The 27,510-nt window shown below is 36.8% G+C and overlaps 1 protein-coding gene across 1 annotated transcript in view; it reads right to left on the bottom strand.

Annotated features, from left to right (window-relative positions):
• Positions 1 to 27,510, bottom strand: part of PPP3CA (protein phosphatase 3 catalytic subunit alpha) — a gene marked incomplete at its 5' end in the record, with an annotated part of 325,463 nt that overhangs the window by 72,758 nt on the left and 225,195 nt on the right. The window contains 3 exon segments of the mRNA NM_001082692.1: positions 3,059 to 3,204; positions 4,186 to 4,297; positions 13,451 to 13,575. Of these exon segments, the coding sequence (NP_001076161.1) occupies positions 3,059 to 3,204; positions 4,186 to 4,297; positions 13,451 to 13,575 (383 nt within the window).

Here is a 27,510-nt window from a genome sequence, read left to right as displayed (position 1 = left end):
AGAGCTGCTATCTGCTGGTTCACTTCACAAATGCTCCCAAAGGCTGGGGCTTGGCCAGGTCTGGAGCTGAAAATGCAATCTAGGTATACTACATGGGGCGTAGGAACCCAATTGCTTTGGGACATCACCACTGCTTCCCACAGTCTGCACTGTCAGGAAGCTGGAATTGTAGCTAGAGTTGGGAATAGAATGTAAGCACTTTGGTAAGGGTCAGAGGCATCTTAACAGCTAGGCTAAAGACTTGCTTCCAAAATCACCATTGTGAATCCACTTTTGAGGCAGATGTTTGGTGCGGTGGTTAAAGCTGCCACATAGGATGTCCGCTTTCATATCAGAGTGTCTGAGCTCCTGCTGTGACTCTACTCCCCATCCCGGCTTCCTGAAAGTGCACACCTTGCAAGGCAGCAGGTGATGGCCCAAGCGGTTGTACCTCATATTTTTATACCTGGGAACTACAACTTCAGAGTTTTACTATTGTAAATACCACTTTTTCTCTAAAAACAAATGAACTTTTAGAAGAATACAAAGTTCCTGGTAGTAGAGATTCATGATAGTGTATAGATATTCAAGATTTAATTATTTCCTTAGCATTTTTAAGTTTCTGTCAAGAAAAAAATATTATAGAAACAAAACTGATCCATAGCACATAAAATGGTTACTCATTTTGTGGTAATCATTTATAGAATTTTTTGAAGATGATGGCCCTATCTTTTCTATTAATTCTCTGCAGTACAGAACTTTATGAAAGTGCATTTTGAGTGAGTTATTCACTAATCCTCTTTTTAATGATGATACTTGCTAAGTTTCTCATTCCATCCAAACCCATAAAACTAGATCAAGACAAAAGAACAAAACATAAATGCATATCCTTGATGCTCAACATTTTATAAATGAAGTAACTTCAATTATTTACACTTATACATATTCTATTTTCCCTAACCACTGTGGTAAGTTGTTATCAGATTACTATTATGATTCATGGATACTGAACAGATAAACTATTTGATTTTCTTCTCCACTGAACACAATGGAAAAATACTACTAATAACTCAAGGCAGCTGACAAAATAAACTTATACAAGGTTCAACATACAGATTCTTAGGACGTAGCAGTACTGTGTTCAAAGTCAAATGGAAAAACAATTCATTGGCAGTCACTTAGAGAAGTGAGACCAAGGGGTTCTTCATAAGAATGGTTCTTAATAAGCAATAGCCAGAATGTAAATTGTGTCCATGATTATTCCTAAGACTTCCTGTACTTTTCTAATAAATTCTGTACTCATTGAGATTAGTGCATGATTTTTTTGAAGTCTATCCATTTATAATACATTAGACTTAAATGAGTAAATATTAAATAGTATGTAGCTTTATACTAAAACTCAGGAAAATCTTGGGTTTCATATTTCAAATGAATTAATTTAGAATAATGTGACCAATTTATTGCTAAAAGTACTGGCAAAAGTGATAACAAAAGTTATAATCATGTCCATGTTTCTTCTCTTTGGGATACATTAAAGCATATTTTCTACTCTAAAAGTGGAGTAAAGAAGGTCCTATAATATCTAGCTTTCAAACGGTTTCCAATTATAGACAAAAACTTTATTTCAAATTTCAAAGAGCAATATGTAGGTGGTGAACACTAACAATTTCATAAAACTGTTATAAACATTAATGTGAACAAATTATCATATTTTAAAATAATTCCAATGATATTATTTTAAGATAACTTGAGAAAACATGTACAAAGATGAATCTCTTTGGGGATTTTCACACCAAGGAAAATATGTGGACCTTTTTATTACCCTGTTTGCTCATGTTTTTCTTTACATTGTTGTACTGATCGATTATCAACATAAATAAGGAAATAAAATATTATCACTTGTACTACAGGAAACTATCCTATATATCCTACATTTTTCTAATTTTTTTTTTTAAATTCACTTCTACAGCCAATCTAATTCACTTACCTTTTTGCTGGTAAAACAGACACAGCCAATGACAATTTAGGTAGAAAAACGCTTTTTAAAACATAAACTGGGGGCCGGCACTGTAGTGCAGTGGGTTAAAGCCCTGGCCTGAAGCGCCAGTATCCCATATGGGTTCTAGTTCGAGACCTGGCTGCTCCACTTCTGATCCAGCTCTCTGTTATGCCCTGGGAAAGCAGTAGAATATGGTCCAAGCCCCTGGGCCCCTGCACCCACATGGGAGACCTAGAAGAAGCTCCTGGCTCCTGGTTTTGGATCTGTGCAGTTCAGGCTGTTGTGGCCATTTAGGGAGTAAACCAGTGGATGGAAGACCTCTCTCTCTGTCTCTACCTCTCTGTGTAACTCTGTCTTTCAAATAAATACAATAAATCTTAAAAAACAAACAAACAAAAACCCATAAACTGTTTTTCACCTAGGCACTCAATACAATCAATAGCTTAACATAATTTCCTTTGTTAGACTGTCACTTAAAAGTTTTGAGCTGTAATGAATACATTTTTTTTTTTTTGACAGGCAGAGTGGACAGTGAGAGAGAGAGACAGAGAGAAAGGTCTTCCTTTGCCGTTGGTTCACCCTCCAATGGCCGCCACGGCCAGCGCACCGCGCTGATCCGATGGCAGGAGCCACGTACTTATCCTGGTCTCCCATGGGGTGCAGGGCCCAAGCACTTGGGCCATCCTCCACTGCAAAAAGCATAATATGGACACATTTTTAAGGGTCAAGTTATGGTATTTTTCCCAAGGGCAAAGCAACATTTTTGAGATGATATATTATGGATATACAATGGATTGCTTGGAAAAGCCAATGGAAATAAAAGGCATGATTTTTAGAGACCAAATATTTTATATTTCCAATAACATGTCATATGGTACCATGAATCCTAAGGTGTTAGAGAAGAAAAGTATAAACATATCTTCCTTTCCAGGTAAAAATTTAACACAGAGAAGAGATTTATGGTTACTTCAATCATTTTAATTCAAAAACATAAAGTTAGTGATAAAGGCAGGGTATTATGTCTTCTACTTATTACTGAAGCACACCAAATGAGGAGACCTGGAAGATTACAGAACTTACTTTTCTGATATCATCTAAGGTGTTAATCTCTGGAGACAAGCCACCATGTACACACAGAAACTGTTGGTTCATCAGGGCAGCCAGGGGAAGGCAGTCAAAGGCATCCATACAGGCATCATAGACACGTTCTGAATACTTTATTTTACCTTTTAAAGCACAATAGAAAGCAAATATTTACTTTATCATTTCACAGCTAAGATCATTTCACTAAATTTTTTTTATGTTTTCTTACCAGGCATTTTATTATTAGCATAAAACTACACATTGCAAACTTCCAAAACATAACCAAATAACACTTTAATGATTTGCATATTAGCTTCTATATCCAATGTTGCTTGTTTTTGTCATCTACCCATATTTCACATTTTCTCATAACTTTCTGTATAGCAAATGAGAGAATTTTTTTATATCTTCTGGCTGTTTATCTACAGATACAGCACAAAACTAAAAGATACTGATAATGAGATCAACAGAAAGATGGACAAAAATCTAGTCAGTAGTTCTTAGTGACTTTAAGAACAGATGGTAGGAAATCTCTTGAGTTGCTTTTAGCTCACAGCCTAGTGCTTTTCTTTTATCGATTTATATCAAATGTTTTAAGAGAAGAAATTAATGCTTCATTGAAAACAGGACTCAATTACAGGGAAACAAATTTCCGTGGACAACAGGGAAAATTAAGAGGAGGTAAGTGACATTTATACCAAGTATTCCCCACTTCTACGATCTAAGGAAGAAGTCATCTACCCTTTGTAAAATACACTAGTGGCTCTAATCTATTGGTGTCCAAAAATAGAGGGAGAGTTCATTTGCCACTCTCCATTTGCTTCTCTTGAGTGATATGAGATGAAAACATAGATTTATTATCCCCAATAGTAGTAATCTGACTCTATTAAACAAGTTAATCACTGGCTTCTTAGCATAAATTATGCCAAATAATAATTTATTTTATAGAGAATTTGTAATTTAAAAAGAAATTATGCATTCTCATAAGTGTCCATGCTTAGTCAGAAATATGGACAACATGAAATAGTGACACTTCAGACAATGCATCATAATGTAACATGCACTTATGAATTAAAATACTTAGCACACAAAGTGTTAAAGGAACAGGCATGAAATATACTTACATTCTTGTTTAAATGTGAAATACTCTGTTAGATGTCTACATTCATGATTTCCACGAAGTAAAAACAGTGTTTTTGGGTAAAGAATTTTCAAAGCCCACAAATACAGCACACACTGGGAAACATAAAAAATGATATAATTACTAACCATTATATTCTTATACATTCCTCTACTCACATATCATGAATCATGTGTGTTATCATGAACATAAATCCCGAAAAGGTTAGGCCTTACTATGGAGGATATTGATAATCAAACAGAAAACAATGATTAGTACAAAACAAAGGTTCATCTGCACTTAAAATACCCATGCACTGAGGATCACAGACCACAAGAAAACAGTGAAGTACCTATGGTTAACAAAAGTAAAATTACATGGCCTGGGGAAACTTGGAAAGGCTATTTCAGAATAAAAGAAAAAGAAAAAGGAAGATGTCTAAAATGAAAATATACCGGAAGTGAAAATATAATAACGTAAAAGTATAATTAGAAATGTTTAATAAATAATTCATAAGTTAAAAATCAAGCACTCTCTTTAAAGAGGTAACTATTGGGATAGGCATATGGCCTGGTGGTTTAGATGTCTCAGCCCCACAGTGGAGAACTTGGGTTCAATACCCAGCTCTGGCTCCTGACTTCAGCTTCCTGTTAATGCAGACCTTGGGAGGCAACAGTGATGGCTCAAGGAATTGGGTTCCTACTACCCACATGGGGGATCTGGATTGCAATTCCAGTTCCTGGCTTAGGCTCAGCCCAGCCCTGCTCAGATCTGGATGTTGTGGGCATCTGGGGAGTAATCCAGAAGCCTGAAGTTTTCTCTCTGCCTTTCAAACAAATAATAAAATAAAAGTGATTTTTTTAAGAAAAAAATTCAGGCAAGAGAAATGGAAGAATCAGAAAGGAAGGGTAAAAAAACATTGAAGGCAAACCCCCAAAGCTCAGGCCAATTGGATTGTGTCTCTCCTTTCTCTCCGCGTACTCCCAGCCTTTTCCCCATCATTGCATCTTTCACTCAGTGTCTCTGGTATATAAAATCTTAAGCTTTTATTTTACATATAAATTTAATTAAATTGAAGGCCAAGCAATCTTACTAAACTTACTGCTGATAGCTTGAGAAAACCTTTCACAAACCTAAAACTCTCCAAACCTAAAACTCTAAAACTCTCTAAAACTCTTCCAAACCTAAAACTCTACCTGTACACCAAAGTTTGTGTGGAATGAGGGCTAACTATGCATTCACCAGGTCCAGAGTAAACCCATATTGCCACATCCCTCCTGGAATGAATGTTAAGATAAACTAAAATAATCAAGTATTAATATCCATTTCATTATTCTCGGCATTCATTAAGAATACATAGGGAACAGTAAACTATGCTTTGAAAAACAGGTATGCATTTTAGCCTCATAAAATTAGTGTCCTAAAAGTGAAACTAGGATTGTATGGATCCACAACTGACACAAGTCTGATTCTAGTTACTAAAATCTAAAACCAAAAATCACACAATATTTAGACTTTAAGAATCAGCTTTCCAACATGTGGAAGTAAAAGCTGCTGGCAACTTGTTTGCTGTGCTGCTTGGGAATAATCATCAGTCAGTAGAAAATACTACTTATCAGAAAAAGCATATATTGTATTGTTCCAACAAAATACCATCTCCAACAATGTAATTATGATTTAAGACAGCCAACACAACAGGTTGACATTAGATTATAAAATATTACTATGATTAATATTTAATTATAATTTCGTTACATGATTAGTTCAAATTCAGATGAATAGTGGTGTACGTATTTCTGAAAGATTGGCCAGGTAGCCTGAATAGTGACGGCTGAAGGACCATTATCTGCTGGTATGTGTAAGGTTCTCTTGTTATCTCAGTGGGTAGTCAGTGGCTCAAAGATTGTCTCACTGCTCCGCACTGACTTTTTTTTTTTTTTTTTGACAGGCAGAGTGGACAGTGAGAGAGAGAGAAAGAGAGAAAGGTCTTCCTTTGCCGTTGGTTCACCCTCCAATGGCCGCTGCGGCCGGCGCACTGTAGCCGGCGCACTGCGCTGATCCGAAACCAGGAGCCAGGTGCTTCTCCTGGTCTCCCATGGAGTACAGGGCCCAAGCACTTGGGCCATCCTCCACTGTACTCTGTCTGCACTGACTTTTATAGCTACAGGTATGTGTTTTAATAAAAGGAGTCCACATTACTCAGGGCTGTCTAACATTTCAGAGGAGATATGACGATGGTAGACCTGTGGGCAATTCAAAACATATTGCTGTACCATCTGATACTAATATGAGTATATATACTTGTGTATATATATATATTTCCCAAATTTGCAAACTCAGAATGTCTAATATGAATGAGTATATGAAATCTTTTAAAGTATAATTAATTGCTGAAATTAATAGATTTAATGCATTGTATTTATATTTTGGGGGAGAGAATTGATATATGTTTTTGGCTGTACTGTAGCTACTTTCTTGTAAGGTTTATTTCACTAACAGTATAATTTATATCAGTGAGGTGCACATTTTTAAATTACAGGTCAGTAGTTTTTTATAATTGTGTACTCCCATGTAGCTACTGCCCACATTCAGTTACACTGTAGCACCCGCAGGTTCCCTTTGCTCCCTTCCAATTAATATCTCCCTCTCGAAAGACAATCACAACTCTGATCTCTCTAGATCAGGTTAGCCTGTAACAATTTATTTTAAAGTAAATAACTCTCCCAACTAAAACATAAACTTCATTTTAACCCCACTCAAACACTACCAGAGGAATCACTTTGTATTTTGTGTTAAAGATTTTCTACTGACATTCAGTATGTGGCTGTATTAACTCCAGTTTTACTGAGGCTGTTTCATAACCAAAGCCTCAAAAAATGATGCTAAATATTCCTATGTATCTATTTACATATTTTAAATAATGTAATATACACTTGATTTCCCTTGGTATTTACTGGATGTGAAACATCTAGCATATGCATTTAGGAAACATTAGCTCCTTTCTATAAAAGAAAGGAAGGAACTAAGAAAAGAAAGGAGGGAGAGAAGGAGGTGGGAATGAAGAAGGGAGAATGAGAAAGAAAGCAAGACAGTAAAGCCAGCAAGCAACAAAGCAGGCAAAAAAAAAAAAAATCCTGAACTTCTAAATTCTTGGCTCAAAATATCCTAAAAATATGAGTCCGGTTTTCACATTTTATTTCCTTCTCCCCTGTGGTAAGAATAAAATATCTTCCCAAACACCAAAGAACACCACAAATGCAACCACTACGGAAGCAGTGGCATGGTAAAGGAGAGGGCAGGCGTGGACGGCAGCGGCAAGCCTGCCAGCTTCACCCTCAACATCTGGTGGGACAGAGCTGCCAAGCACAACGCTGTGTTGCTGGCAACGATCTTGCCATCTACAGTCCTAACATTCTGGTGAGCTGAAGATGTTAGGGAAAATTATAACCTGATATTAAAGAAAAAAAAAAGTAAAGTCTATGGTAAAAAGAAAATTTATAATCAACAGAGCGGTGAAGTCAGAATAAGGTTAAATAATGAGTTATCTCTGCCCATCTGGTGTCAGATGGCTAATTAGAAGCAAATGTTCTCCGACTTCACTGGTTAAGGTAGAGATGCAGCACTGTTACGGGGGGCCTCTCTGCACAGCGAGATGTCAATGAGCGGCACTAATCACTTCCACCAACTCCACCCACCACTGTCTTTCCATCTTTTCCTCTTAATTACAGGACTATTGACAATTTAAAGTCAGTTCCTTTCCTTAATAGGAAAGATTTAGCATCCTCTATAAATCTGCATTAATTTTTGTCACAGAGCTTTCTTCTATGTAGCAGCCTTCTCCAATAAAGCGGCATTAAGGATATCATTTTCTTCATCAGTTTACGGATAGGGGGTGCAATGATTTACAATGTGACTTATACTTTTAATTTAATGGTCAGTAATCTTGAAATATTCCCAGTAAAGGATATTAAAATATGACAGAAAGAAGTTAAGAAAGAAAAGAAACTACCACATTAGCATTATATCAATCAGTGATATCAATTATATCAATTATATCAATCAGTGCTGCCTGTCAATCACTGGAAAATTAAATGAAGGCTGTGCATTGGTTGGGAGCAGAGCCAAATGCCTGAAATGTCAAATGCAGCTCCTGGAAGACATCATTTGCCTGGTCTGACAAGCATGCAGAGAGGCAGCAGTGCAATAGCAATGCATGGTAAAGACAACTGGCTACACGCACGCGGACAGCCAATTTCTTCCTCGTGTTTATGGCACTATTCTGTCACCTAACACTGCTTGCTGTACTGCCTGCTTATGATTCTCAGGCAGCAGCACCGGGTACTGGCTGACTTGTCGTGGTTCATTTTGTTGTATGAGTTCACAGCTAATAAACAGGACAACTCTTCACACTTAAACGAGCTTGAGGCCTGAGGTGAGATATGGATGTAAGTGAGCGTAATAGTGAATGGCCAGAGAGACAGCTGGAGGAATGAAATAGAAACAAACAGCTATGCATGCTTGTCTGCGGTTCTGTTTCTGTCTTCATGGAGACACACACTCAGTCATGGACATACATACACATATGCTGGATCAAAGAGATCAGGTAGTGAGCGCAATGCGGTCATCGAAAGAGGAGTATTTAGTGTAAGACAAATTATTACTCAAGGCAAGACTACCTCTTTCATCATTACTCAAAAGCCTGCTTGTTTCACTGGGGCTAACTGTGTAGGAAATGATTTCTGATCTTGGCAAAAAAAGATGATTGGAGAGAGTGGGGAGGATGCATAAAATGGGTTCTATGTACTGCCCAGAGCACATTACCTACTGCCTGTAAATACACCCACCAGACTCTATTAGAAATCCAAACCTAGTCTTCAAAGGTGATTTGGTAAAAATTAAACTTAAGTGCTCCCCTTTGCCCAGAGGATAGCTGAAGGAGAATACCAGCAGTGGAGCTGTGAATTATTGAAATGAATCAAGAATTTTTGGAAACCTGGTAGGATAAAACCTGCTGGAAAATTGAGCCCTTATTTTAGGATTTTTTTAAATTGGCAGTATTTTACTCACAGAGCATATTTTATATTCAATGCTTTGAACTTCGGATAACACAGGTGGGGAGATGGCTGTGTGTGACTACATGCATGGGTGAATGTAACAGCACGTCTCAATTTTTACATTACTGACGTGCATTTCTGGCAGCACTTCTTGATACATCTAAGGAACATGGGTTGTGCATACCTGCAGGGTTGCTGAGGTAATGGAAAGAGCACGGCTTTGAACCCCAGCACCCATTCACTATGTGTGTGACCCTTTCTGAGCCTTGCTTTCCACACCTCTAAAAGGAAGGGGTTTACAGTGTTCCTTCCAGAGTTGAGGAACAAATGAGATAATCTCTACCATGCAAACAATGGCGTTCACAGCATGCAAACAACATCAGCCTCCTCAATCCATAATAAACATTCTCAAGGGCTTCCCAGGAAGTGTATTTTATACAAATGTCTCTATAAAATACAACAATGTCGCTGAGCCCCTCAAAAGTCACAGTGTAATAAAAATGGATCAATTATGTATGAGACATTTTGTCACTTTTGTATATATGCAGCAAGTTCCTAGGGTTGTTCTCTCAGAATCTTGGAATTTAATGAAAGAGTTATTTTTAAATGTGGTGACTTTGATGTATGCATCTCAGAACTTTTAAATGTCCTCTGATATGTACATTGATATATCATCAACATATTGTGATTCTTTTATCTTTGATCCTTTGCTTGGATTTCAAAAGGAGCTTATTATACAAAATATCGTAACTTTCATAATACAAATATCTATAATAACTGTGGACTTAAAAAAAAAAACCCTGGCAAGGAATAAGGTAGTGATTTCTGCATTTCCTGTTCTATAAAGAAACAGAGTTCACATTTTTCAAAGGATAAAATTCAACTGGCCAACAGAAACACGAAAAATGTTCAGGATCACTAGCTATCAGGGAAATGCAAATCAAAACCACAATGAAGTTTCACCTCACCCCAGTTAGAATGGCTATCATACACAGATACATCAAAAAACAACAAGTGCTGGTGAGGATGTGGGGGAAAATGTACCCTAGTCCACTGTTAGTTGGAATGTAAACTGGTACAACCATTATGGAAGACAGTAGAGATTCCTCAGAAATCTGAAAATACACCTACCGTATGAACCAGCCATGCCTTTTCTGGGAATTTTCTCAAACGAAATTAAATCAGTATACAAAAGAGTTATCTGCATCCCCTTGTCTACTGCAGTTCAATTCACAATAGCCAAGTTATGGAATAAACCCAGATGTCTATCAACTGATGACTGGATTAAGAAAATGTAGTGGGCCAGCACCATGGCTCACTAGGCTAATCCTCCACCTGTGGCGCCAGCACCCCCAGGTTCTAGTCCTGGTCGGGGCGCCGGATTCTGTCCTGGTTGCTCCTCTTCCAGTCCAGCTCTCTGCTGTGGCCCGGGAGTGCAGTAGAGGATGGCCCAGGTTCTTGCTCCTGGCACCCGCATGGGAGACCAGTAGGAATATCTGGCTCCTGGCTTCAGATTGGCGCAATGCAGCTGGCGCACTGCGCACTGTAGTGGCCACTTGGGGGGTGAACCAAAGGAAAAAGGAAGACCTTTCTCTCTCTCTCTCTCTCTCTCTCTCTCTCTAACTCTGCCTGTCAAAAAAAAAAAAAAATGTAGTCTACATACATTATGGAACACTACCCAGCCAGAAAAGAATGAAATTCTGTCTGTTGCAATAAAATAGATGCAACTGGAAACAATTACACTTAATGAAACACGTCAGTCCCCAAAATACCAATATCATATGTTTTCTCTGATATGTGGTAGTTAATATAAAATACAAAAAAAAGTATAAAAATGAAATGGACATCTTGTGATTTGATTGTTGTTTTTAGCCTTTGTTCAAACTGCTGTGGAACTGTGGTCTTCCTACTTTTTACTTGTTGATTATTATGGTTGGTGGTACGTTAAGCCTGTGATTATAGAGTGGATTAAAATTATGTTTTTGCAAAAATTAAAGCAAGAAAAAGGAAGAGAGTAGGAAGGGGATTTAGGAAAGGAGAGGGAGAGGGAGGGGAGTGTGACTGTCTTCTTGGAAATTGTACTTATGAAACACATGAAATCTATTAATAAAAATTAAAAAAAAAAACTCAGAGGTCTAAAATCTCTAATTAGGAAAGGTTTAGGAAATTTCAAATGACCTGCCTGAGGCTAAAATCCAGAAGCCTGCATTCAAGTAAAACGTCAAAGGTAAATAAAGACCATTATGAATAAGAAATGGTATAGTATCATTTACAGACAGAGCTGGTAAGACAAAGAAGGAGAAGACCAATTTCTCGCATTATTTTCTGCCTATCATGATCTTTCTCAAACCTGGCTGCCCACTGGCTTCACCTATGGCCATGTTATTGAATCTGAATCCTTGGGATGTGAGTTCAAGTGATTAGGCCACTTCCGGAAAATTTGCATATACAAAACATCATACTCCTCTCTTTCTTTTCCATCTTGCTGGATGTGATATGGAGAGAGGAGGGATGAAACTGGTGTGGTAACCTTGGGTTAATAGATCACCTTGGGAACAAGGCACATCAAAGCAATTAGGAAGCCACACCAGCCCTGGTTTGCCCATCTAAGATTTTTTCAGAGGGAGAAATAAATTTTTATCTTGCTCAAATTATCATAATGCAGGGGTTTCACTTAGTTGTTGCCGTCATCCTGGCAAATATTGGCTCTGACACGCTACATAGGTCTTAACAAAATTTGTACTCAATTGCCCTTTGTGCCACTTAGGCTGGCCAAGTAAGCCTAAGAACAAAAGCAAGGTTTAAAACATGCAGTAATGTCTTTCTCAGCACTTCTGCTCACCTCAGCTTCCATCCGAAAGTTAAATTTTAATTGCTCTTGGATTCCATCTTCCCCAACTATGCATGCTCTTAGCATTCTCTCACTTGCCTATATTACAAGAACATCTAGCTTCTATACTTCCTTTATTATAACATTTTAATAATCCATTCAAATAACTGAACTCTGGATGATCACCTATTCTAGGCTTCAGATTCCACATAGATTTTTATGGTTTTATTTTCCATTGCAGATTTAGGCCTCTGGAGAGTAAGGATGGACGTTATATTTATTCAAATTCTTCATGGTCACAATTATAGTTCATTTTATATGTGTGCCAATAGTTGCTTAACAAATGGAGATATCAAACAGTATGCTTATATATGTTAACATACAAAGAGAGTATGTAAATGACTAGAGTTGAACTGAATTATCAAAACAAAAAAAACCCATAAAAGTTGTATGATTTTAAAACAACTTTAAAGCAAAATCTGTTTGAGAGTGACATGCTTTTTGACATTAAATATCTCTTTAGTAAATAAGATATAATATAAATTAATTTATAGAATATTTTATATGATACTAAGCAACATATCATGTTGGTATGACACTTCTGCAAAGTTGATTTATTTCCTTCATTAACAATAACTGTTTTCCTTTTCATTGCTTTCTTTTGAGAGCACATATAATTTCAGCTAATATAAATGAGCTCATTTTTAAAAATTGATTCTTATTTCAAACCATTTTTTAACACCTATTGAGCCTTTACATGTATGTCACACTGTGTCAGGGACTTGAGAACAACAAATATATGAACAAAAAAGGTCCTGTCTTTATTCTGAATGCCATTTCTACTTCCCTAAAGCAGTTGCAGAGGGTAACTGGAGAGGAATCTCAAAGTTTTTCTGTTTTGTTTTAATTAATGAGTTTGACAAATTATTCTAGTAAGGTGACAGGTGCCAAAAAAAAAGACATACTACAGCATCTGTGAGTATACTCACTCAAACACACACACACACACACACACACACACTGCTGTCAATTCGTGAAGGTAACTTTTGTCTCATATCTATAAGGCATCATGTAAATAGAGTCCTATTTATATTATCAACTTTGATTATTTCATTCCATGGGAAATAGAATTATCTAATATAAAATAAGATAAATTTTTCCATATTTGCAAATATGAAAAATACATAAAAGATAAAAATCTTACTATTAACCACTTATTTGGCATCTCCAAGCATTAAAAATCATATGATAATTAACTGAAATAAGAAACATACTAGCTCACATGAATTGAGTGCACTAAAGCCCATCATTATAAACTAGAGATTCCACTAACGCAAAGATATTTATCATTCTTAGGTTACTAAGAAGCAATGATATGGACTTACTTCGATACTGAAGTACCCTCTGTCAACATAGTCCCCTAAGAAGAGGTAGCGAGTGTTGGCAGGTGATCCCCCCACTTCAAAGAGCTTCATCAAGTCAAAGAATTGTCCATGGATGTCCCCACAAACTGCAAGAAACAAAATTCATTTTATGGTCACATTATATTATGACTCTGAGTTAGATAATAAAATTGCAAAATTTTAAAGCTAGAATGGTATTAGATTAATTTTGGCCAAGATATTGCTTTTCAAGTCAGGAAAGTGAGACAGAAAAGCTAAATACTCTGCGTCAGATTCCATGGTTAATTCGGGGCAGAATTGACTTGAGCATCCAGGTCTACTACTCCACAGTTTAAGTAACATGTGGAAAATAAAATAAATATGGTCATTTTTGTGCATTTAAAAATTCTATATGAGACACTGTGTTAACAAATTTATATACATTTTCTAATTTAATCCTAACAATGTCAAGGGTATGTTTACATTGTACAGATAAGAAATAAGGCAAGACGGGCTCAGGAACATTGGCATAATCTATTCACAACTGAGGAATGCAGAGCCACATCAAGTCACTGCTTCCTGAAGAAATGGAGACATACTTCATAATACTAGGCTTTATTGAACCTAATAAGTAATCAGTTATAACAAACATTATTTTATGTACTTCTAAGAAAAAAGTTGAATTAAAATTCAAAAATATTTTTATAACATAATGCCAATATGAGATATTAAGATGAAAACAATATTAAAAACTGTTATATCACCAAAAAGTCACTAGGATTGATATTTAAACCCAATACCTTGAAAGGGTATTTATCATTTCTCTTTTTTTAAATGTTTATTTTTTAAAGATTTATTTATTCATTTTGAAAGGTAGAGGTACACAGTGGGAGAGACCCAGAGAGACATCTTCGATCAACTGGTTCACTCCCTAGGTGGCTGTAACAGCCAGGGCTGGGCCTGGCTGAAACCAGGAGCTTCATCCAGGTCTCCACATGGGGCAGGGGCCCAAATACTTGGGTCATCTTCCATAGCTTTTCTGACCGTTAGCAGGGAGCTGGATCAGAAGTGAACAGACAGAATACCTCTAGGGGATGCCAGCATCACAGGCAGTGGCCTTTCTCACCATGCCACAACGACAGCTTCAAGCACCTCTTTTTAAAATCCACTTACTGAGGGCCAGCACAGCAGTACAACTGGCCAAGCTACCACACGGGACACCACATCCTCTATCAGAGTGGTAGTTTCAGTCCCTGCTCCTTGCTTCCAATCCAGTTTCCTGCAGACGCATCCAGGATGCAGTGGTTGGGGCTTCTCATCTCCCACAAGGGCTGGAATTCATGGATTTTGACTTTGATTTGGCCTAGCCCTAGTTTTGCTGGAATTTGGGAAGTAAACCAGTGGACGGAAGATCTCTGTCTCTCCATCTCTGTCTCTCTGCCATTCAAATAAATAAGTAAATAATATTTTTAAAGAAAAAAACAATAGTCAGTACTTATTTCCTTTGCCACTTTCAAAGTCCTAAAAAATTATTATTATCTCCATTCTATAGGTTATGAAACAGTATAGCTTAACCAGGTTCTGGGGCCTGACAACTTTAATGCTAAAAAATGGACAACCCAGAACATAAATTCAGATTTGCTTTATTCAAAGCTTTTCCTCTCAATCACCACATCACATCCTTAGATTTTATGTTTTGATATATGTGCATATGTATTTTAATATTTCTCACTATATTGTGCTTGAATGATGAACATGATGTGGCCACTACTGCAACACTATGAGGTGGGCAGAAATGAATGTATTGGTGAATAGGAACTCAGAGGTCAACACATGGTATCTCCCCACAATGCATGCTTCAGTCACAAGCAGGGTACTGAAATGCTTTCACATGTATTCCTCTATCTGACACAAGTTGACAGAAAGAATAATGTCTAAGAAGTTCATTGAAACAATTGTTAAAACAATGCCTGAAATAAAAACGTCATGTAAATTCTCATTTTTAACATCAATGAACACCTAATAAGGACTCACAGCTCTATAAACCGGAAACAGCTAGAGGGGGACTTACTTTATAATAAGGGTGCTTGAAAACCCCAGCCTACCAAAATAGATGCCAACAGCAACATAAATAACAAGGCGTGGTGACTGTCAACTCATCCTTTGGTGGATTCCAATCACTTAGTTTCTTCCTTCTTTTGAGCAAGAGATACACTATAGAAGTATTTCTTCCATGTCTGAAATAAAGCTATTTGACTTAATATATATACATGTATGTATATATATTATTTTTGGACAGAGTTGAACACCTTGCAAATGAGCCCTTACCCTGAATGGCAGTGAAGGATCTGGCTTGGGAGACATGGCCCCTTAGACACCCACTCTTAATAACATGCAGTAGCTTAACCAAGGGAAGCAAAGAAAGCAACCAGAGGTGTGCTTCAAACATAGCCAGGCTGAATTTGGGGTTGCAAAAACTGAAATAAAACCTTCTGAAAACTTAAAACAATAATATAAGACAAATATCTACTTTAACATAGGTATGATAAACTGACATACCTTTTATTACCAAAACCTATAAAAGCCAAGTCAAATGCTTCTTAGTTAACAAGTAATAAAACACTTGATCCATCATCCACTGATTTATCCTTTGTAGTACAGTTGGTGTGAATTGCTTATCAAAAGCACCTGTTTCTCTGAAGTTGGAATTTTTAAACCTGCCATCTGTACGCTTCAAACCTCAAATCACAAAACAAAGAAAGTTTGACAGGAAAGCATACCAGGACATGGCCTGAACGAAGGGAAGTGAAGGGGAAAAAGGATGAAACAGGCCAGTTTCTTGCCATTGATTTTACAAGCCCTGTCAAATGTAAGCACCTATGACCCTGGCACTTTCAAGCCAGGGGCTTCCCACTGGCCTCCCCCTATCCTGGATTTCTTTCAGAAAGATCAGGGTTAAACAGAGGGTTGGGCTGAGAGAAAATGTGAAGACAGCTGATGGGCATCAAGTATATTTGGAATTTTTATTATCAGAGCTGGTTTAATAAGTATATTTTAGGCTGTCATTTAAAGATCTTCAAGTCAAATGGTTCATCAAAAAGTTCACGGAAAATGTACTTCAAGAAAAAATAACTAAGCATGGATCTCATAATTCTTTTGTACAAAAACAAATTTGTCTTTCAATTCTATTTTTTAAAAAATTTTGAAATACTCTCATTTGGGGAAAAAGATACATATTTGAAAGGCAACCTCTTTAACTGTTCATTCAAAGTTGGTGTGAAATTAGGATTTCATTATTATATGAAAGAATCAGTCCATGAGAGAAGGATGAACCTAAAAAAGGCAAATACCAACAGCTTTGATTACAGCTATTGCTCAGCCCCTGTGCATTGTCTAAGATAATGTATTTTTCCTAATGCCTTTATGTCTGAGAACCTTCACAGTTTTGACATCAGACTTCAGGAAGAGCGTGGTCACTATAATAAAGTTTTGAGAGAAATCCATAGATAAGTACCTAAGGGAATGCAGAGTGGGACCATGGATAGGCAGAGGCCTGGCAATGCTTTTCATTTACCAGCAGCCCCCACCCTCCATCCTACCTATCAGAGACCAGCAGATAAGGGAAGCTGTCTATTTGGTTGCTCAAAGCATCCAATATTCCAGAGACTAAGTCCTTTCATTTTCCACTCTGTTTGATTTGATGACCCTTCTAAATCAACCAGGCTTTGAATAAGGTCTATTGTATCTTACGCTTCTCCACCATACTGATGTTTCTCATCTTCTCCTAGCTCTCTGGTATTTGCTTCTCTTTGCAAATGAACACTATTCTTGAGCAGAGCACCTAACTACCCTGTGAGGGACCAGCATGATAGAACTATGATGTGGGAAAGGCTGGTTGACAGGTATGACATTGTATTAGAGAGAAGGAATAAATTTGGTGTTTGTAGCTTAGTAGTGTGACTATTGTTCATGACTGCCTTGTGTATTTCAAAATAGTTAGAAATGAGGAGTTTTGAAAGAACTCACCACTAAAAAATTTAAAGATATTGTATGCTAATTACTTTGATTTCATTAATGTTATACTGAATCAAAAACTCATATTATACTCCCTCAGTATGTACAATTAGTATGCATCAAACAAAAATTTTAAAAAAGGAAACGGAAGCAGCAAAGACATAGAAGCACAATATAGGAAATAAAAACACTCCTAGTGGCCGGCGCCACAGCTCACTAGGCTAATCCTCCGCCTTGCAGCGCTGGCACACTGGGTTCTAGTGCCGGTCGGGGTGCCAGATTCTGTCCCGGTTGCCCCTCTTCCAGGCCAGCTCTCTGCTGTGGCCAGGGAGTGCAGTGGAGGATGGCCCAGGTGCTTGGGCCCTGCACCCCATGGGAGACCAGGAGAAGTACCTGGCTCCTGCCATCGGATCAGCGCGGTGTGCCGGCCGCAGTGCGCCAGCCGCAGTGCGCCAGCGGCGGCCATTGGAGGGTGAACCAACGGCAAAAGGAAGACCTTTCTCTCTGTCTTTCTCTCACTGTCCACTCTGCCTGTCAAAAAAATAAAACAAAACAAAACAAAACAAAAAAAACACTCCTAGTACTCTACGAAAACATCAATATACCTGGCTGAATATTCCAAAAACAATTATACTATGACTTTAATGGGTTAACAGAATGGTTCATATTTCTGTCAGAAACTTTAGAGTTACATTACTTAATAAAGGTAACTCATTAAATATACTGAAATAAAACAAAGGTAATTTTTCTGGACCATTTCGTATCATTAACAACTTGGTATTTCAAAACTTGATGATTATTTCCCCTGTGGGAAATAGTGCTTATTTCTCAATTTACACTACAGAAGTAAGAACTACCAGGTACACTGAGCAATTAAATGCATTGTTGCACTGTCTTCTTGCCTTAAGTGCAATAACTAAGTAGTTCTGAACATGGCTACAGTAACATCCAGAGTACAGTTAAATGGTACAAAAATGATCAATATTGGGGTTGGTGCTGTGGTGTAATGAGTAAGCACTGCCTCCAGTGCTGGCATCCCACATGGGCGCCTATTCAAGTCCTGGATGCTCCACTTCTGATCCAGCTCTCTGCTATGGCCTGGGAAAGCAGTAGAAGACCAGTGTGGGAGACTAGGAAGAAGATCCTGGCTCTTGGCTTCAGATAGGTTAGCTCTGGCCGTCATGGCCATTTGGGGAGTGAACCAGCAGATGGAAGACTTCTCTCTCTCTACCTCTGCCTCTCTGTACCTCTGCCTTTCAAATAAAATAAATAAATATTTAAGAAAAATCAGTATTTTGTTATGCTTATATATTATCTCTTACAACTAAGGAATACATATATTCTGTTCAAATACTCAGCTACTTAGAAATACATAAGGAAATAACTACTTCTGTGTAATTGTCTTTTAGTACTGCTTCCTTCTGTCTGTGACTCCTAACCCATTTTAAATAAAACTTTGTTGGAAACAATAATGTTTTCATATATAAGCAGAGCAACAACTTTCAATCAATGTTGAAGTTTTTTGACTTTGGAAGTGGGAAACAGAAAATTAACATGCAGAAGGACATGTTTTTATTTTTTATGGTAGGAAATAAGTGGTTATTTTTCCTAGTATTGACAGAAATATACTTATATTCACATTTATTTATTTTATCTGAAAATCAGAGCCACACACAGAGAGGGAGAGCCAGTCATCTCCCATGTGCTGGTTCACTCCCTATTTGGCCAGAGTGGGCCAGGCTGAAGCCAAGAGCCATGAGCTCCATCTGGAACTCCTTTGTGGGTTTCAAATGGCCCAAACAGATGGGCCATTCTCCACTGTCCTTCCCAAGCCATTCGCAGGGAGCTGGACTCAAGTGGAGCAGCTGGGACACGAACCAGAGCAGGATGCCAGCACTGCAAGCAGTGGCCTCACCGACTAAGCTACAACACATGCCTCCTAAAACACAATCATTCAGCTCTGAAATCATAGGTCAAGTATATATAAACATAAACGCAAGTGTAAGCCCACCTACCATAAAGGGTAACTTAGAGACTGGTGGGCAGTGTAGTAGTCAGGGAGTTACTAACACAAGTTCAGGACTTGACTCACTATAGATTACAGCAAAGGAGCACTAGAGAGAAACAACAATAAATAGCAGTAACAAAGGACTTTTTGTAGTCAGCTGGGTAAGCTTTTGTGATACACAAATTGGACAATGAATCAGTCACAAGGCAAGCATAAGAGTCCCTAGCACCAGCTCATATCCCTGCAGAGAAGATAATGACAGCATATTGAGGACAAAGAGGCTCTTGAGGAAAGATCTCAGGCAAAGGAGGGAGGACAAGTTGCAAAGAGAACTATGACCAGGACTAAGCTTTTCCTTGCATCTCCTATCAGAGAGATGAGGTTCTCTGAGAATGGGCAGTGGTTCAGAACAAAAGCCACATTTATATGTTTGTTAGCGCTGCAAATCCAAACTACATTAGGACATTTGCAAATAAGCATATCCATATTACTGTTTAATGATACTTTAAAAGAACTGCATTGTTTCATATTGGCAATTATATTGCTGTACAGAAAATGTAAATTCAAGTACGGCTATACTAAACCTACCCAGGATGAGATCCTGGTAAACTGCTGTGCAACTAATAGCTTGAAATGCATTCTGATACAATGGTCATCCTGAGTAGAAGTTACACAACAGATGAAGGAAAAAAACTCACAGTTTCAATAAAAACCACTTATAATAGTTCTGGCTTACTGCACAGATTGACATGGTTGGTCCTGTTTACTTTCCTATATAACCGGAAATTTACCAAAGAACAACATTACATCAATTTCTCCTTGACTCTTAGCAACAATGTTATAATGTCCTATAATTCCAAGTTAAAGAAAGCTTGTAGAATCTATGATGCCCATGGACAAAGGAGCAAGTTGCTAAAACAAATAAAACAATAAATTATTCAACTACAGATGAAAGACGTATTTTTAATTTTTGACTCACAATTTATTATTCTGTAAAGACATTAATTTCCTCCAAAATATTGGTTTTTATCATCTTACTAGACTTGCATGGATATAATAAATAACTTCTACAAGTTTTCAAATACACTAAAACACTGCAATTTTTCCTTTAGAAGAGATGTTACTGAGTCATTGAGCAATTTTCACCATTAGTGTTCCACTCTTACTTTCAGCTTCATTTACTTCTACCCCATATTTTTTACCTAATAGACACATTTTCCAAAGAATAAAATTCCTAATGCCAAGGAACTAACATTATGTCTACTTCTCAGCATGATGAGATTAGCTTATTGAATTTATTAGCTTTATTTTTGAATACTCTATCTACCAGAACTTCTCTTTTTCCAGAATCTGCAATTTTGTTAGTTTTATTAGAGGTTAGCCACAGTTGGCGTACTGCCAAGTGCATATCTGTTTTTTCCTGTTGATAATCCAGGCTTCTGTAGCCTTTGGTGGACAGTTGTAGGTACAAACTAGTCAGTCAAAGCATGTGCAGTTCATTAGAAGACTGCGTAAACTTCTGAAAGTACGCAGTTAGTAAGATAAAAGTGACACTGGAATTTTCTTATAGCATGTGTTTGCAACATCTGCAACATCTGTACAATACACTAAAAAAGAAAAATGAATGAGGTTCTAATTCACTGAAGAGTTACTCTGCAATTATTAATATTTTCCCACAGTGAATATTATTTTTCAAATATAAAACATAGATTAGGTACTTTATAACAAACAAAATATAAAAAAAAATTCTTAACCAGTTTACCATTGATAAGATAGAACAATATGAGAGTCTCAATCAAATAAAGTTTTGGTAAACAGAAATTTTAGGGTTCTGAAAAAGAAAACAATAAAATCAAACATAAGAAATAATAATACTCATTTCATTAAGCAATAATTACCCACTACAGATGAACAGCAATAATTTCAAAATTATTTACTATTATTTTATGGTGATAAATAAACTATTACCCAAAGTCAATAAGAAATTTCCCAGTGCAGTTATATTATCAAAACATAATATAATTGTAATAAATAAACATGATCACAACAATAAAGTGCTAGATATTTAATTCACTACATAAATCTCAATTTATAACTGTTTATATCTCAGGAAAAAACAAACTATTTAAAACCATTTTATAGAAAGGGAAAGCATAATGTCATCATAGCATTCCTATAGTTCATTCCAATCAACACAAAAATCAATTACTAAAACTTAGGTTTATCTTTTTTTTTATCCTAAAGACAAGTGCCCTCACCGTTCAGGAATTTTTTGGGGGTTTTCTTTTCCTTTATGGATTAATGCTTTCAAAGCTTTTTGTTTGCCAGAACAATTTAATTTATTGAATAAGAACACACTTGTTCCATCTACCACTACTTTTCCATTTCAACACCAATCCAGAATATAACAGATGCATAATTATTAAGGGTGGATAGTAACATTAAGGAATGTTAGACGTCTCAGTCACAGTTGTGATTCTAATAAATAATAAGCAAGTGTGTACAACATTTATGTCATGACTTAACTGACTGTAGTCATCCCTGTGTTCATGTGTCCAACTACCGGTTATCTGAAATGTGGATTTAATTACATCATGCAGTTCACAAGGCCTTCGCTTGTCATCACCAGCTGGCCAAGAGCACTGAATGAACACTGTGAGTTGGTATATTTTCAGCCAAATGTACATAAATTTGAGATGGGCATGTTAAGCCACCTAATTTATCACTACTCATAATCGTCAATACATTATGACTAGATTCTTTACTTTTAAGATACTGAGCTCACACTTCAGGACCACAGCACTTCCTCCAGATCCTGAAAGATGGACTCCCTGCAGGTCTCAGGTTCTCAGCTTTGTCACTGTGTTTCCCTTCTTGGCCTTCCAAGTCCTCCTTCTGGGCTTGTTTTTTTTTTTAATGTTTGTTAACAGTGTCCACAGTATTCTTTCCATTTTTTTTTCTCCCCCCGGTGTGTTATTTTATCCACGGGGAGAAGTAGTATAGGGTCATGGTTGAGAAAACAAACTGAAGCTAGAGTGGTTCTGAACATCCCTCACCACCCAACCAGCTGAGTGACCCTGGAGAAGCTTGCTAGTCTCTCTCGTTCCTGTTTCTTCATCTAGTATATAGACAGCACCTTCCTCAAAGGATTACAATTAACCAGTCAGTATCAGTTAAGAATTCAGAATATGGCCGGCGCCGCGGCTCACTAGGCTAATCCTCCGCCTTGCGGCGCTAGCACACCGGGTTCTAGTCCTGGTCGGGTGCCGGATTCTGTCCCGGTTGCCCCTCTTCCAGGCCAGCTCTCTGCTGTGGCCAGGGAGTGCAGTGGAGGATGGCCCCAAGTGCTTGGGCCCTGCACCCCATGGGAGACCAGGAGAAGTACGTGGCTCCTGCCATCGGATCAGCGCGGTGTGCCGGCCGCAGAATGCCGGCCGCGGGGGCCATTGGAGGGTGAACCAATAGCAAAAAGGAAGACCTTTCTCTCTGTCTCTCTCACTGTCCACTCTGCCTGTCAAAAAAATAAAATAAAATAAAATAAAATAAAATAAAATAAAATAAAATATAAATAAAAAAATAAGAATTCAGAATACACCTGGCACTTAACAAGTGTTAAAATGAAGGTTTGCTATTATCCTTCTATTTTTCAGTCAGAATTCTAGGAGCATATGCAGATCCTTGTTTCTTCTATGGCTTGTTTGTGTATTCTTCTTGCTGGACTTAAGTCAGTAAGCTCTGGCTTCTCTCTAAATTGTTTTATTCACTCTCCCTATATCAGCTTTCACTATGGATCAAAGGAATAAATGAACTTTTTCAATTTGCTTCTTTGTTCTCCTCCTCTACATGTTCACACCCTATTCTATTTTATTACACTTTCTTAGGCTTTGACCATTTTGCTGTCTCAATGACCACTTGTGTAACTTGATCAAGACATGCTTTACCTGCCTCAACATAAAGGCTTCAGGACTTATCGTATAGTATTTAAAAAATAATAATTCAATAGGGGAGGAAGGTGCAGGTGTTGTGGCATAACAGGTTAAGCCGTGGCCAGTGACACTGACGTCCATATGGGTACTGGTTCATATCCCTACTGCTCCACGGCGAATCCAGCTCCCTGCTAACACACGTGGGAAAAGCAATGGAAGATGATGCAAGTTCTTGTGCCTTGGCTACCCAGGTGGGAGACCCAGATGAAGCTCCTGGCTTCTGGCTTCAGCTTGGCCCAGCTGTGGCTGTTGTGGCTGTTTGGGGAGTGAACCGGTGGGTGAAAGAGCTCTCTATATATACCTCCCTCTCTCTCCCTCTCTAACTCTGCCTTTCAAATAAATAAAATAAATCTCTAAAAAGAAAAATATGGGATGAAAAACTTTAGTGTATAGCACATACTAACACAATGTGAAGCAGTACAAGTGGCAGTTATTCCAGGGATTACCTAACTCAGAAACATTTTCCATTTTCTGCAATCTTGAGATAGATGGACTAAGTATCTGTCATCAATGTGGCCATAAGCAAAACACATAAAGGCAGCTGAATTTATTCTACTTTTTATACAGTCATATATTGGAAGCTGTTAAGGCTGAAATCAAATTGACTGTGTTTCCAGCTCTTCACTCCCCATCCTCTAAGAGCAGAAGCATCTCCAGATAGCTCAGCGACATTACCAGCCTTCCAGCAAGTGGCCCCTGATGAGTTTCAGCATAAGCCTCATTTCTTTTGTAGCACAGCTCACTTACAAGACCACTCTGCTCTGTGCATGTGCAACAGTAGTAACATTTTAAAAGCTGGAAGTGATGTTGTAAATGGAAGAAATGTTAAGACATATCAAAAAAAATGGAATGGTAATAATAATAAAAACCTCTGTTGTTCAGTTTCTATAAAACTGTTAGGAAAAATCTCCTAAGTAGGACAGAGAGAAATCATCTCTTACTTTTGTCGTGATGTTCTTGAAATCTGGACAATTTAAAAGGCTGCTTTATTTATAATATTTTAAAAACTTGAGGGTAAGTAAGCTAACAACATTTAATTCTAAAGTCCACATATTTCATTGTTAATTTGGCAATAATAGGCAGTAGGGATACGTGCAGAAAGCTTTTAAGCTAAAATTAACTTTCAAATAGACAGATCTATTTATGCCTACTAGCATGTGAACAAAACTAGTAAGTGCTATTCCTAAATGGAAATACCTAAATGTATCAAGAAAAACAAGGATCAAATTGATTATATGCTACCACTTCCCCTGTAAAAATATATAAAAATTTCTTGTAACATAGCATATTTGGAAATTGAATTATACATTGACAAATTATTCACATATATGGCTTCATGCCAAAAGTAAATACAGCATGCAATAAAATATATGAGAAACTCACACATGTTAAAAATATTTCTTTGAAAATTAGTTAAAACGATGACCTGGAAAACAATTCAGGCAAAGCCAATGAGGCCATTTGTAATTCCAACTAATTTTATTTTATATACCTATCACTTCTTATCCATTTTTCATTAAGTAGATATTCCAGAAGTATTTATTCAGTTAAATATTTGACAAAGTCTAAAACATAGAAGCATGGAATATTTACTAAATGTGCTATATATGAAAAACAGCACCTAAAATTGACCACCTACTACTTGTGCTAGATTAGACAGGGACAATAAAGAAAATGGAAAACATGGCATCAAGAACTTCACAGCATACTTGGAAGAGGCCTACGAGCATATAAAAATGGTACTGAAAAGTACTGGCTTCCTGAGAGCATATTTTCCACTCTATTGTGAAACTTCTGAACAGTTGCTTATTGTTATAAAACTTGGATTTTAGTTTTAGGTCTCCTATTAATGCCTTTTATGATCAAATCATTTCATTGCCAGTAAACCATCCATCAAATTTCTTAACTGTATTTTTCTAAAGCTAATTGTTAAGTTATGAATACTTTGCAGTTACTTTTGGTAATGATGTTTTTGGTTTGAAATTTCAACTTAAGAAGGGGATTGTTTTGTTTATACAAAAATGGTTTAAATCTTAAAAATTGAGAACTTGTACCACATTATCTCAAATTTTCATGTCCAAACTAACGTTTTTCATTCAACTGAAGTTTCTACTTGTGGAGTTTATTATATGTCACCTAATAAGATTCATTTTTGCATGGCTGCATGAAACAAATCAAGGTCACAGTTTCCTAAGACCACTTAAACACTGCATCCATAAAGTTTTCATGTATTTGTACATTTACCTATGCTCTTGTCTTTAATTTAAGCCACAAATCAGGTCAAATGTTTCTTGTTTTCTCATCATACTTCAAATATCTAATTAAATTATGCAAAATCATGTTTGCTTAATATGTTAAATATGGCATACGGAGTAATCACAGCAAATTAATGCAGGTGTTTGGAAAACAAAATAGCTGCTGATAACTCATTGTAACTAATGATCATTAGCAAAGATACTTTCAAACTTAGTTTAATTTTTGTCAATTAAAAATGATGAATGCTTGTTATGTACTTGCATTGCTAAAAAGACCAATCAGGAATGTCAATCAACTGTTTTCCCTTCCCTTGACAAAATACAGAAAATTAAAAAGCACATTCAGGATCTCTGTTTGATAAATAATTAAACTGCTTTTACTAGGAAAAAGTTTCTTTCATAAACCATATAATTTCTAGTTGCATTTCAATCGATCTGCTTCATTAAGTTCCCCGAATTCTTTACATTTCTATTTTCATTGTTTAAAGTATTTTAAACAAAATTTCAGCTGTTGTTCATAGACATAAGACTGCATTTTAAGTATTATATGTCTTTATTATTAGTTATGTCACTAACCCGAAATATATTTTATACAAGAACAGTTGATTTCTATGATATTGTGAAATTCTACCAGGAGATTTTAAAGCACACTGGCAACTTATTTCCATAATCCTAAGGAACAGTCAGCTACACAACCTATTGTTTTAGATTTAGTTATTAGCAGGTAGTTACTAAGTGCTGTGTAATAATTATCAGGGAGAATTAAGGAATATTCATTATCTTTTGAAGCTGGTGGGAAGAAAAAGTAAATCTGCAATAATTTAAAATAATGTGTAATTTATAGTAAGCAGTTAAAAATACAGTGGATTCCCTTGAGAAACATAAGAGTATACATGGAATAAATATACACACTACATCTATGAATAGCGTTCAAATGGAGCTTCCTACCAGTTAACTGCTACTGATCTGACCACTCTATAATAAAGAGAATCTGACCTTTGAAAATGGGCTTTTCTCTGTGACTTGGTAGACATAAAATGGGGATGACTGAAAAAGTTTCAGAAGAGTCTAGTCTAGTGACTCCTTAGCCTTTATTTCAAGAGTCTCAGAAGCAGAGAAAGAGACAAAAATCAGACTCACATACACATGCACAATGTTAAAGGTATGGTGGGGGGGTAGATTCTGATCCTTATAACTTGTCTTACCAGAAAGCAGAAATTATCAAAGTCAAAATTGGCTAACATTATCAAAGAAAACTTCACAGAGGGACGTAATTTGCAGTGTTGATGAGATTTATAACAAACTGCTAGTAAGAGGAAGGGGCTTCTCAACAGAAAGGTGCAAATGGACCAAAGTTGTCTTTCACAAAATAACTGTTTTTGTATTGCTTAGATGGTACCTGGGGAATAACAGGAGATACACTAGAAAGACCACATTAGATTACGAAGGGTCTTGGGTTCCAGCATGAGATATTTCAAAAAGAACTATTGCAATAAATCAGAAAAAAATCAAAAGCAACTTTGTTTCCAAATGGTGGTTCATTGCATTAACGTAGTCACAAGACAATGAAGTGGCAGTGTAAAGATGTAAAAAGGATGAAAGATATGTTCTTTGCCTTCTATATGGCAATAATCAATTAAATAACAAATGAACTCACTCATTTGTGCCTAGGTTCAATAAATATTAAGTGTCTATAGCATTTTTACATTATCTAATTGTGTTGGACCCTAAGAACAAAATAGAACAATTTAGATGTAATCAGTGCTCTCATGAAAAAAACAAACAAACATCTAATGAGGA

This window comes from Oryctolagus cuniculus, chromosome 8, assembly GCF_964237555.1.
Source record: "Oryctolagus cuniculus chromosome 8, mOryCun1.1, whole genome shotgun sequence".
Classification (NCBI taxonomy): Eukaryota; Metazoa; Chordata; class Mammalia; order Lagomorpha; family Leporidae; genus Oryctolagus; species Oryctolagus cuniculus.
Note: the sequence above shows the minus strand (reverse complement) of the source record. Positions and strands in the feature narration are given on the sequence as shown.